The sequence below is a fragment of the Prenolepis imparis genome, unplaced genomic scaffold, assembly GCF_030444845.1.
Source record: "Prenolepis imparis isolate NDT839.2.m4 unplaced genomic scaffold, iyPreImpa1.0 SCAF_7, whole genome shotgun sequence".
Classification (NCBI taxonomy): domain Eukaryota; kingdom Metazoa; phylum Arthropoda; class Insecta; order Hymenoptera; family Formicidae; genus Prenolepis; species Prenolepis imparis.
Genome location: NW_028141165.1, coordinates 10,346,329 through 10,359,207, shown reverse-complemented (window position 1 = coordinate 10,359,207; position 12,879 = coordinate 10,346,329). Strand labels below are relative to the sequence as shown.

General features: G+C 28.8%; 3 protein-coding genes across 4 annotated transcripts in view; all 3 read right to left on the bottom strand.

Moving 5' to 3' along the window:
- Nucleotides 1-916: 916 nt before the first annotated feature.
- On the bottom strand, nt 917-2,172 carry Nd-b18 (NADH dehydrogenase (ubiquinone) B18 subunit). 2 transcript variants are annotated; one of them, XM_083042266.1, is made up of 3 exons: nt 1,982-2,172; nt 1,212-1,380; nt 917-1,133 (listed from the first exon to the last, which is right to left on the bottom strand). In XM_083042266.1, the coding sequence occupies exons 1-3, from the start codon at nt 2,091-2,093 to the stop codon at nt 1,049-1,051; spliced, it is 366 nt and encodes a 121-aa protein (XP_082898392.1). In that variant the 5' UTR covers nt 2,094-2,172; the 3' UTR covers nt 917-1,048. The 2 variants fall into 2 exon arrangements, with proteins under 2 accessions (XP_082898392.1, XP_082898393.1); XM_083042267.1 differs by having other exon boundaries at nt 1,212-1,427; nt 1,982-2,135.
- Nucleotides 2,173-2,521: 349 nt separating this feature from the next.
- U2a (small nuclear ribonucleoprotein polypeptide A'-like U2A) lies at nt 2,522-4,370 on the bottom strand. The gene is made up of 4 exons (XM_083042265.1): nt 4,148-4,370; nt 4,020-4,060; nt 3,033-3,609; nt 2,522-2,866 (listed from the first exon to the last, which is right to left on the bottom strand). Exons 1-4 carry the CDS (start codon nt 4,227-4,229, stop codon nt 2,826-2,828), a joined length of 741 nt encoding a protein of 246 aa, XP_082898391.1. The 5' UTR covers nt 4,230-4,370; the 3' UTR covers nt 2,522-2,825.
- A 123-nt stretch (nt 4,371-4,493) lies between these two features.
- The window catches only part of LOC145938552 (uncharacterized), a 58,574-nt gene continuing 50,188 nt past the window's right edge, over nt 4,494-12,879 (bottom strand). The window contains exon 5 of the mRNA XM_083042268.1: nt 4,494-4,523. Coding sequence (XP_082898394.1) covers nt 4,514-4,523 — 10 coding nt within the window. The 3' untranslated portion in view covers nt 4,494-4,513. The remainder of the gene's footprint in view (nt 4,524-12,879) is intronic.

Below are 12,879 nucleotides of genomic sequence, written 5' to 3'. Positions count from 1 at the left end.
GAAATCATCCACGTATATATACATAGAGGGAAAATTTAGTTTATACTATATTTTATTATTCGATTCGTTCTGTCAAACTCACTTAATCCGTGAGCGGCACAGAAAGAGAAAGAGGTGATATATATATTTATTATTTTATATATAATATAAGAGATCCCGCGCGAGACCCTACGCTGCGTAATATATCTCACCACTGTCATTACTGCGCTTCCACGGGATTTTACATAGCGAGACGCGAAGATGACGAATATACGTCCGCGAGAAAAAGCGATCGGAACCGGCGCGGACACACACGGCCGCCCGATGCCGTCGGAGAGGAGCCGCGGAGTCGCACGTCCGCGGCGCTTTCTGTACTTTATCGATTACCACGATATAAAGCTGCGCAGCTATAATAAAGGGCGCGGAGAGCGCGCATCCTGCGTGCGTGTAGTGATGTCGGGGAACGTGATGTGGCGACGTACACACTCGAGGGGTTTAACAATTGTAATTAATAAGTTATTAAGTCTCGAGACGCGAGACGCTAATTTTACCTCCAATCTTAGGATTATCGCTCACTTGCGTACGACGTGCGCCGTCTTGTATATATTGTATCTTCTTTTTTTTGTAACAATAAAAATAAAATATTAACTGTAAATCCTAGATTCGCGTAAATCAATTAAATTATCCTCGTTACTATATAAGAAAGAAATTATTATATATACTCTAGAATAATTAGATAGGAAAATATTGATTTTTCACCCAATATTTTTGAAACCAAACAAAAAAATGAGTCACAAGTATAGTTTATCATTATACAATAGTTTGCAACAAATGATTAAAATTGTTTCAAATGCAATGTATCATATTTCTACAAAACTCAAAATAATTTTTTGTTAATTTGATATCAATTTTCTTGTTAAATTATGTGTATTGAACGTTTTGTAAAGTGAAAAATCTATCATTATATATTTTATTGATATAATATTATTTATATACAATAGCAATTCCACCTTTTAGTATGTGAATCCTAAATTACTGACGACAACAATCAAACTTCTATACAAGATTTTCACGCTGCTGCTGCTTGTTGTATCCTCTTTTGTCTTTCGAGGAGACGGCGTTCTCTTTCATATTCCTTCAATCTTAGAGTATAACTGTAAGAAATGTAATAAAATTTATCACAATGTACCTTGATATATTTTATGCACATGCAATGTATTATAATTACTTACTCGTCAACTAAGCACGCATGATATTCATGTCTTTCATGTGCGCACTTTATCATGAAAGGATAATGAATCCTCTTACATTCATGTAATTCCATCCACTTGTGAGCACAATAATCGCGTTGATCAATTGGGATCTGTAAAGCTATCATGTCTTCTTCCGATATCTTCATCTCTGTAAATCCGGCACAGTAAGCAAGATTTAAATACAGCATGCATCTTCTAAATAAACACAATTGTAAAGACTATTGACTGTCGACATATAATTCTTCAGATAAACATCGTAGATTGGCACTCAAGTTTTAACACACCATAATTTTTCAAGTTTTGCTTAACAGTAAAGCAAAAATAGCAAAATATTATAATATAAATGACCCAAGTAAAACAATTGTCAATTAAATTAATCAAACAATTGCAACTAAGTGAAAAGCACAATAAAATTTGAATTTTTAGCTCGCTTTCCACACATTATTTGAAAAATACAGATATTTAAATTATCTTCTTCATAGCAAAATTATCTAATATATCACCGATACATATCTAATTATAACAGCAGATGTAAAACAATACATATAAATTAGATATCGAATAAAATCATAATTACATCACTTCTGTTTGTGTCAGAGAGATGCAAGATAATTCGATGACAAATGCACACAGTAAATTTCGATAAGATACATATTTTTAAATGGTCAAATCGAGCAACAATAACAAGATACTGTGTAGTCAAAGTACTTTCGCGAGGTTAGGTTAAATTCGAACTTGACAATACTTGCCTCTGGGTTTCCGACCGTTTGGAAATCCTAACATCGGATCGAAAGTCGGTGGCCCATTGGCTTTGGGCATCGTATCGGGATGTGTAATATAGGTAGCAATATAATTACCCATTTTCTCTTTAAATTACATTCAATGGAGCGATCAAAAACTCCGAGGACACTGTCGCGTATCGCACTGACATCTATTAATGCAACTTATGTAACGTAGTACATTCGAATAATAAAATCCGAATTTTGCTTTTTCCGAATAAAGAAAATTATTTATAATTTATATATTGTACGAATTATTAAGTTATTAATAAATTAAAATTTCAGTTCTATATATTTCGATAAACGTTAATTTCTCGTTACAAATCTTTGAAAACTTTTATAAGCTTTAAGACTAGAAAAATATGTAAAAATAAATCATGTTATTTATTTATCGAATCAATTTGCTCAAAGTGCGTCCCTGAACTTTTGTCTCATTAATTCATCAATAGCCTATATAATGTATAATATATGAGGAGATTTAATAATAAGATGAATTTCTTGAAAAAACTCTTTATTCGGATCTCGCTGAAATAAACATATTGATATGTTAAATTGTTATTCACATATAATAATGAGGAGTAATTTTAAATATCGCTTCAAGGCTATAATCTTATCATTTTCATCTTTATTTATATTTAAAAAAAATCAATATCAGTATTATTGAAAAAAATGGTATCTGTGTAGTATACAATTTCTTATCAGCATCATATATGTATATTATATCACATCCTACTCCGTCGAACTGCATACTTACAATGGGATGCTTCATGTTTTTTAGGCTTACATTATAGATACAACACAGAAAACAAGTTACTCAATCATCATCCTCTTCCATAGGTTCTACAGCTCCGCTTCCTAAAATATGTGAAAAACATATCATATAATATACATATAAAATGCATTAAAATTATAATGTGAAATTTATATTCATCATGTTGCATTATTTTAATTGTTTCTCCAAAAAAGTATGTCCGAGATGTTGAGAAATACTATGTGACTCAAAATGTGCAAGCTCACGTACCATTTTGCAATCGCTCTTCACCCGGTATATGACCAGACTGCAGCAATTTGCTGAGTCTTTGTACTTCTTCTAAGGAAGATGCATTTGTAATGGCCTCACGAATTTTGTTACGCTCTTCGAGTGTGGTCAGAGGTTTGTCTGCAGCCGCACCCACCGTTTGTGCTTTAACCTTCTTTGCTATTTCACGTGCCATTTCCTTACCACGCTGGCTTCTAAAGTATTCTACTGCCGCTTCATGTTCTTTCAATTTGATTTTTCGAAAATCGAGTAATTTGAGTTGTGGAAATCTATATATAACGTATTGTCTGTAGTGTGGCTTAGCTGACACTGGATTTTGGAGCAGACACAAGGTTTTAAGATTCTTTAGTTGTATCAGAGGCTCTAGATCTCCCAGTTCTTGTATCATATTGCCAGTTAACATCAGAGTATGTAAATTTGGTATGCAGTACTCTAATCCTTCAGCAATTCTGACAATGCGATTATTATTAAAAAACAAGGTCTGTATTCTTTTCAAAAGTGGGAATCCATCCAGCTTACGTATATCATTATCAGAAAAGTCTATTGTATCAAATTGATCCTATATAAAATAATAAATAAACATACTTACTATAATTACAGTGTATAACTATAATTTTTTATAGTTTCACATTTTTATTATAACTATTAATATAATAGTTATATAAACACACAAAAATATAAATTTATCTGTGTGCACATGTTGAGGAAAAATGCCTCGTATATTAAAAGAATACATATATCCCCAATTAAAAAATCGCCATTGATATAATACAAGTATTGTTTCAAACTTCGAGTGCATATAAAAATGTAAAAATCAGTTAATCGTACTGTACATGCAATGTAAATACAATTAACTGTTTTTTCAAATTTGACTCGACAAACTTTTTATAAAGCAAACAATAAAGTTCACAAGTAAATAGAAACGTTCTATTTTGAAGTTAAATATTATTCGTTAAAAGAAACACTCACCAAAGTCGCCCCCAGATTCTCGATGGTGGGTATTTTGTATCCTGCAACATATAAAATAAGAACAATGTAATAAATGCGATAGATAAAATCGCAATAGGAAAAATTCGCGCGCGATTCTTTTCACAAACCTCTGAGATCTAATTCACGATCGCGCACAGGATTAATATACTGCATCGATTGTTCTATCAATTCCGGCGTTAGTTTCACCATTGTGAGTGGATTACTGGTTCAACTTTTAGTTTATAGAACGAAATTCCAACTCGTTTCGTGACCGGCTATATTATACACACTCGATTGTCGACACAAGAATAATGAGGTTATATTGGACACTTTATATTAAAAAAATAACCAACGCCGCCAACGATCGAAGCGAGCAACAAAACTGCAATTTCGAATTTTATCGACACTAGGTACAGCATTGATTAAGTTTCTTATTGAGTGAATATAAATTTAATTTTTAAACTTTTGAGAGGGGAATCCCATGTTTGTTATCACTACTTCCTTCTGCAAGAGATGAAAAATAATTTTATTACTTAGTATCTAAGAAAATAATAAACATGATTTCGACAAACGTTGATTAAAATATGCACAAATTTCTTTTTTTTAAATACATCAATCAGTTCTAAAAGCTTTTTATTCTATAAGAGTAATTAAAATAGTGAAAACGCATTTTTTAAATTTATAAATTTAATTTAAATATTATTTGATAATTAATTTATTTTCATTCATGTTTTCATCGTCAATTATGATCATCTAATCGATTATTGCAAAGAATGTTATACACAGATGTATATATATGCGCATATTTATAGTTATATATTATATCTTTTCCATTAAATCTTAATTTTTTACAATGTAGAAATCTACTCTGATTAAAATAATATGTCTTCTTTGATAAAAAAGAGACAACAAAAACTGACTCATTATTATAATGATTGCACAATAATTCACATATTTACAAACATTAACGTTATGACAGCAAAATCTCGAACACAAAATATCTCGACGCATAATATCTAGTTGTGCACTATAATGTTCTGCTATATAAGATATATGTAATAACTAGGGCAACACCAAAATATGTTAGAGCATATTTTTTTTAATTTGTGTGTGATTAATAAAGAAATAGATTACATATAAATTTATTTCGGAAGAAACTATGCATTTTAAACCCTATATGTAACAGCATATTTTTGCATATTTTAGTCGTAAGTACTTATTTTTGCATATTTTAGCTTATTTTACTTTTTATATTTTTTTATTTTACTTACTGTGCAGATTGAAGTTGTAACATATGCTATGGAAGCAATTAATAATATAAACGGCGAGACAGCGAATTTTATTAAGAAAAAATGTGCAAACGTTATTGCGAAGAATAGTGGATTTACTGTTTTAAAGGAACTTTCAGCACGATTGATTGAAAAATCTGATAATACGGATACTACAAAAACGGACAAGTACAGCGTTCAAGAAACTTTGGCATTTAAATATGCACCTATAACTTCTGTTAATGTCGAACGAAGTTTTTCAATGTATAAAAATGTTCTGCGAGCAAAGTTTTTTGTTTGAAAACTTAAGTGAAATGTTTATTATTTACTGTAATCAAAATATAAATTAAAAGAGTTAAACTTTTGACTTTAATATGACTATGCGTTTTTATATGCGTTAATTTAAATGTATGTGCTTTGTGTTTTTTACAAATTCAATGGAATTAATTAATAAATCTAAAAATAAGAATATATACAATGTAAACAATTTTTCATTAAGTTTATTTTAATTTTAATTTAAATTGTAATTTTTTAAGAGCATATTTCTCTGTTTTTAGAGTATTTTTTTTAATTTTATGGAGCATATTTTAAGCGCTTAAAACAAGATTTTCACAGCTTATTTTTGGTTGCCCTAGTAATAACCTTTTTCCTTTATTTCCGGAAGAATAATACAAAAGAGAATGAAAAAAATCTTACATTCAAACATACAATTTTTCGGTCATATGGATATGCATATTTATAGTATTTATATTTAGTAGATAAACAACTGACACACAACCTTCAGAAAGAAATAGATAGATAAATTTCGCGCGCATTGCGTATATTCATAATTTTATTTTTACGATCTTGCCCATATTGTGATTTATCGTTTTAGCGTGTTCATTTTAGATTCCAGAACAAATAATATAGAGACATCTCCTTCGCGAAATCTGTTGTAACATTTAATTAAGATTGCGAGATTGTAAAATATGATCGAAATGCAATCAAGCGATAGCTACAATCCGGTTTTTGTCTTAAACTAGAGCGTATGATAAACTGGACGTCATAAATATTTCAACATTTACTAAATAGATATTATATTCTCGTATCAATGCATCATGTCTAGATATTAACTTAAATTATACAAATTAATTGCACACACACACACACACACAGTAAAGTAAATAATTAAACAATGATAAGTGAACGTTTGACACAAGTGTGTCATATATCTTATAAATCTAATAGAAATATGTGATTTGGTCTCTAGAAGATTTATGGATAACACAATGAATAATATATGTGCAAAGCTTAATAGAAATGCATCTGTATTGCGATGAACTAAATATTATTCAAAAGTCTAAAATAAATTTATAAAATGAAAATAATCCGGAAAATAATTAAAGTGTAAAAATATAAAAATAATGAAGTTAATATATAACAGAGTGTTCTCCGGGAAACTGCTAAAATTAATTAACTGTCATTTTTAAATGCACATAGAAGACGCAGGAACATTCGAATAACTTGTAATAGAGAATATTTAACACAATTTTATTTATTAATAATATATATTTTTGAAGTGCACATTATAATTTAAACACAAATTATGTTTATATTATATTCTTGAGATTGTCGATATTCAGCATTTTTATAATAAATGTTTATTGAATGATAAAAATGTCTTCAATTATCTTTAATCCATTTAAATAAAATTGCCAAATATCCTTTATTAAAAATATTTGATTTTCCAGGAATACTCTGGCACTTTATATGTCTAATATAATTCAATCATATTTATTTAAAATAAGATACTCTTATCCCCCCTAAAGCTGCAATGAAATTGTTAAAAAACACAATATAAGTAAAGAAAAAATTTCGGAAAATTAATTCGGTCCATTTATCGCAAATTAATTTTCACAATACACAATATTAGAAATGTTACAATTCTAATTCGCGAGCTTCAACTACTCAAGGAAACATGTAATTGCGCAAGCAATAATAAGACCCTTCTCGTTAATCTCGTCACTTTCTTGAATTAATACATCGTCATACTTAAATCTTTTTCTGTATTTCCATCTCATTTTCATAGTTAGCACAATATTATCGTCAGGACAAATTTCATTGCAAAAATATGGCTACGATATTATGCAACGAACAATATTGATATATGTCAACCAGTCAAGAGAGAGAGCGAGAGAGAGAGAGAGAGAGAGAGAGAGAGAGAGAGAGAGATCAAAGAAACTTGAAAAAAGAGGATATTATTCTGCTAATTGTTACATGGACTGAATATTGCAATCCGTTGTCCAAACGTTTGCATCCTGCAGATGCATAATTATAGTACATTATCATTTGGCTCACATGATTACAGATCGTTTCTATTAATTTTGACTTTTAGCTAAGAGAGATATTTATTCAATCATAATGTATTATACATATATGACTATCGATATATTTTAATAGCTTTAAAATGCGATCTAATATATCACGATCTAATAGCAAAATAATAATTACGATAATGTTTCTTAGAAATTTAAAAAAAAAATTATTGTTGCTCAGTATCCTTTTACAAGCGTGAAAAACTCAGGAGAAAAAAATTGAAATTTACATTTAAATGGCGAAACAAAAAATTTTCATTTAATCACAAATAATTTTTAATGACTGTAACGACAAATTTAAAATGGTGGAAACTAACAACACGAATTCATTAACACGCATGATATATGACAATGCACAAGTATATGCAATAGCTTTTATTCAAATTACTCAAGTGGAAATTGAAGATAAAAAGTAGGAAAAATACCTATATCGTAATGTGCATTTACGGTAATACTTGCAAATTGCTTCTACCTTCTACCTAATTCTTTTTATGTGACTCAGTAACATTAATTATTATTTTCATAAAATACTGACATACATAAGAGAATGTTGTATATGAAATTCTTTGTTCTAAAATTGCAGATTTTATAAATAGATCTAAAAGTAACGCACAGAAGAGAAGCCTTTTCTACGTTTAATGTTTTTGATGGCAAAATTTATTTTCTAACACTATAAAATTTTTTCTAACGATTTTTCTATAGTGCCTAATTATTAATAAAATCAATTTATAAAAATTTATGTACATACAATACAAAAATAACGAAATTTGAATTTCTAAAGTAATAAAGAAAATTTAAATGAAAATCTTCCTAGCCTTCCTAGCTATAATAATCTCCTTAACATAAAGGAATAAATCGCCATATACGCAATATATGAGTGCCGAAAGTAAAGGACCCCGCACCGGTCATAGGGGGAAAATGTCTTTCTGCGGATTTGGCTAATTTTTGGATATGTTGTAGTTCTCGTCATTCTGAACAAATGTCTCAATGGGCAGAATGATCTAATGAGCCGTTTCCGTGCTACAAGCCCTGAAAGGTCCAGATTTAACATGCAAAAGTATAAGTTTTTCGACTCGAAATAAGGAAGGATGGATTTTTTTTCTTCAATTTTTAACTGTATTGATGACAATTATTGTTTAGAGTCGTATAAAGACAACGGATGTATGTACAGTCCAATCTATGTGGATTTATAATGTATGTCAATTATAAAAGTGGACATATAATGTGTATGTATAAGTTGAATATATATTTATTGATATTATATATATAGTTTATAACATCCGTTGTCTTTATACAACTCTTAACAATAATTATCATCAGTACAGTTAAGAATTGAAGAAGAAAAATCCATCCTTCTTTATTTCCAGTCGAAAAACTTATATTTTTACATGTTAAATCTGGACCTTTCAGGGCTTGTAGCACGGAAACGGCTCATTAGATCATTCTGCCCATTGAGACATTTGTTCAGAATGACGAGAACTACAACATATCCAAAAATTAGCCAAATCCGCAGAAAGACATTTTCCCCCCTATGACCAGTGCGGGGTCCTTTTCATTAGAATATTATTATGAGAAAACAAACGTTATAGCCGATATTGCTAACGGAAAAATACCAGATGCATCATTACTCTTATATTTGACCTTCATAAACTAGTTTTTCCAATGATTATGCAAATATAGCTATTAGAACAGCATTTAGAACAGCAAAAAAATATTTTTATTTTGTTATAATAATTATATATATATATATATATATATATATATATAATATTCTTTTCATCGTGTAATCAATAGAAACACCATTAATATATTTAAATTTAAAAATATATTAAAAACTCCTTTTCTCTCGACCAAACTGGCAAATGTATTTATTAATTAATTACTATCACAACGTTTCGACCATTATTTTTTGGTCCTTATCAAGTGATAATTATAATTAGAGTTACAGGAAAAACTCCTTATGTCAAATTGATATGCGTCAGGCTCATTGGAACAGTATAACGTGTTCCAATGAGCCTGACGCATATCAATTTGACATAAGGAGTTTCTCCTGTAACTCTAATTATAATTATCACTTGATAAGGACCAAAAAATAATGGTCGAAACGTTGTGATAGTAATTAATTAATAAATACATTTGCCAGTTTGGCCGAGAGAAAAGGAGTTTTTAATTATTATTTTTATTAACTGGTGATTCCCAACATCTATCTCAAAAAATTTAAAAATATATTGATCAACTAGTATAATTTTTTAGAAAAATTTATTAGATTTCATGATTTAAATCTTCATAGGCCATCAATGCTAAAATGTATTGAAGTCATTCAAGCGCAATCATTCTCTCATGTGATAAATTGATTTTATTAATAATTAGGCACTATAGAAAAATCGTTAGAAAAAATTGTATAGTGTTAGAAAATAAATTTTGCCATTAAAAACATTAAACGTAGAAAAGGCTTCTCTTCTGTGCGTTACTTTTAGATCTATTTTATAAAATCTGCAATTTTAGAACAAAGAATTTCATATACAACATTCTCTTATGTATGTCAGTATTTTATGAAAATAATAATTAATGTTACTGAGCTTACTTTAAGCAAATCTAAATCGATTTAAATAAATTTATATAAATCTATTCCATTCTATTTTATTCTATATTATTTTAATCTAATCTACTGTTCATTGATATCGACATTTGATTTTGAATCTCAGTAGAATATCTTGAAAATTCAATACTATATAAAAATTTATAAATTTCTGCATAATCTTTACAAATATTAAATTAAGATTAAATTATATATATATATATATATATATATATAAGATTAGTATTAAAAAGAAGTCAGTTCTTATACTGATGCATTAATCGCACAGAAAATATTTTTACTATAATTAAAAAACTAATATAAAGAAAAAATACACAAACGAGTGATAGAATATCAAATTGGAAATAAGAAATTGAAAGGTGCTATCTTTGTTTTGACATCGTTGAATCTCTTGTTGCAATTACTTGCTATGCCATGAACTGACAACCGCGAGAAATTACGCGTAAAGTATAAAGCAAAGTAAAGTATGTGTAAAACTTCGTTAGAAAGGTAATCTTTACGTTACATAAATAAGCAATGCATGTTTAAACGTATGATTTACCGGACAATGAACGCCATTGATCGTGCATTCATTCTCGCCACATTAATTCTGCGTATCCTTACAGCGTCAGGCTTCTTAGGATTGTGTAATTATTAAATGAGATTTTATTATCTAAATGCATAATTGAAAACATTTCCATGCAAGAATGAGCTGTAAATGACGGAATTTTATTGCTATAATGCCTTGACATTAAACACAGATAATCCCTTCCATCTTAAAACATTCCTAAAAATATATATATTATCATAATTTGCAAAAAAATAAATTTGGCGATAACATAAATTTACGAGAAAAAAATATCACACTACATAATAGTTTATTTCTAGAAATCACTTATTATTTCCGTATTTGCGTAATGGAAAATTACAAGAATATTGACAATGTTAGGAGATAAGGAAAGTCCCAAGTTGGTGGAAAATTTTGTACTAACAATAAGAAATTGTTACTATTTCAAGAATCTCGGAAAATAACAGAGAATGTTCAATATTAGTGGCAGAAGTGTAAACATTCCCTTATATATATTCTAGAATTAACAAGGTTATTTTCATATCTTTTAGAAACAATTAATGTTTCTAAGTTTAAAATATTATGTGCATATATGTATAAGCACAATTAATTTTAATTACTAGTTGTTAATGTGAGAGAATATTTAAAAAGCAAAAAAATGATCAAAAACTTGGATTTTAACTCTAAATTCTTTGAAAAAATACAATAAGTGAAAATAAAGCGAAAAAAGAATTAAAATAAAAAAAAACAATATTTTTTTCAACGGTAAAATTATTTCTCAAAATAAGAGAAATAAAAAAGATATATATATATATATTTGGACGTTATTTAAATAGCAATCATAGAGAACGGTATTACGTTTTTCAAGGTTAAATAGATATCTCGTGTTTTTACGGAAGGCCTCTCATGACGTTTTGAGTATAAAGTGGATTCGTATGTATGTACATAGGAAATATACTGATCGTCAATCAGGGACTTTGACTCTTCGACCGCCAAATACATAGTGCGCAAATCTTGTGTATAGTTTGAAGTTTGAAGGTCAATGTGCAAATAAATTGCCTCCAAATGAGCTAAACTACGCCGACACATAGCCATAAATTTACGGTCGAATTAAATAAATCGCAAAAAACGCAAAATGTATGTGTGTGTGTGTGTGTGTGTGTGTTGTTATTTGTTATTAATATGATTCATCCAGTTCAAAGAACACTGAAAAAAAATATTATAAAAAAAGACCAATCATACTAAATGTAATCTATTATGTTTTCTTTTAATTCTTTTTAAGATAATTAAGATAATTATATTGGTTGCCTCATTGCGAAAACGAAAGATCATTGAACGCGGCATAAATATCGAAGGACAACAAGTTTCTCCTGACCAGGATCCCCTTTGGGTGCGCTCGCAGGTAGGAGCGAATACAAATTCCATCACAATGAGCGACCTATTGATGAAAAAAACACGTCCGATACTTTAAAGTCGTTTTTTGTTCCGTTCTGGGGACATCCCAAAAAATAATCGAGTATATTAATCTTAGAACTCGCAAAAAAGCGAGCGATTGATGAATCAGTGGAATAATCCAGCCGGAATCTTTGCATGGAAAAAAACCCATAGAAAATTTAAATATTTACTTGGAATCGCGCAAGAAATAATATTCTACAAAATTATGCGAAACATGCATCGTTTTATTTCCTGCTTAATTTTTTCTTCCGACAGTCGCAAATCTTATTTTAAAAAACTTGTTCAACGTTCAAGAATACTTTAAAAAGAAGCTTATCTCATCAACCGTATAAAAAATATTTCTTATATTTTAAATTTTGTTTAATAACCGATTATTGACAAATTGAAAGAGCCATATTACAGCAAGTTTTTTCTGTGAAAACAGAAAATATAATCACAGACTCAGAACATATACTATTTTGATTAGAAGATAAAAGAGAAATAATTAGAAGATAAAATATTTTTCAGCAAAATATGACTAACAGGAAATATAATAAAAAATTGCAAGTTTTATGAAATATTTTTAACTTCTTCAATGTTTTTCAAATCTTTGTGAAATCATAAATATTTCTAATTATTTCGATTTTCTAAAACGATT

Excerpts from the sequence above, each read along its gene's own strand:
- Nd-b18 (XM_083042266.1), bottom strand. The coding sequence starts at position 2,093 with ATGGGTAATTATATTGCTACCTATATTACACATCCCGATACGATGCCC. Across the intron at positions 1,381-1,981 it reads AAACGGTCGGAAACCCAGAG|AGATGAAGATATCGGAAGAA; the intron begins GCAAGTATTGTC and ends CCGGATTTACAG. Across the intron at positions 1,134-1,211 it reads CATGCGTGCTTAGTTGACGA|TTATACTCTAAGATTGAAGG; the intron begins GTAAGTAATTAT and ends CATTTCTTACAG.
- U2a (XM_083042265.1), bottom strand. The coding sequence starts at position 4,229 with ATGGTGAAACTAACGCCGGAATTGATAGAACAATCGATGCAGTATATT. Across the intron at positions 3,610-4,019 it reads AGAATCTGGGGGCGACTTTG|GATCAATTTGATACAATAGA; the intron begins GTGAGTGTTTCT and ends TATTTTATATAG. Across the intron at positions 2,867-3,032 it reads TGAAGAGCGATTGCAAAATG|GAAGCGGAGCTGTAGAACCT; the intron begins GTACGTGAGCTT and ends CACATATTTTAG.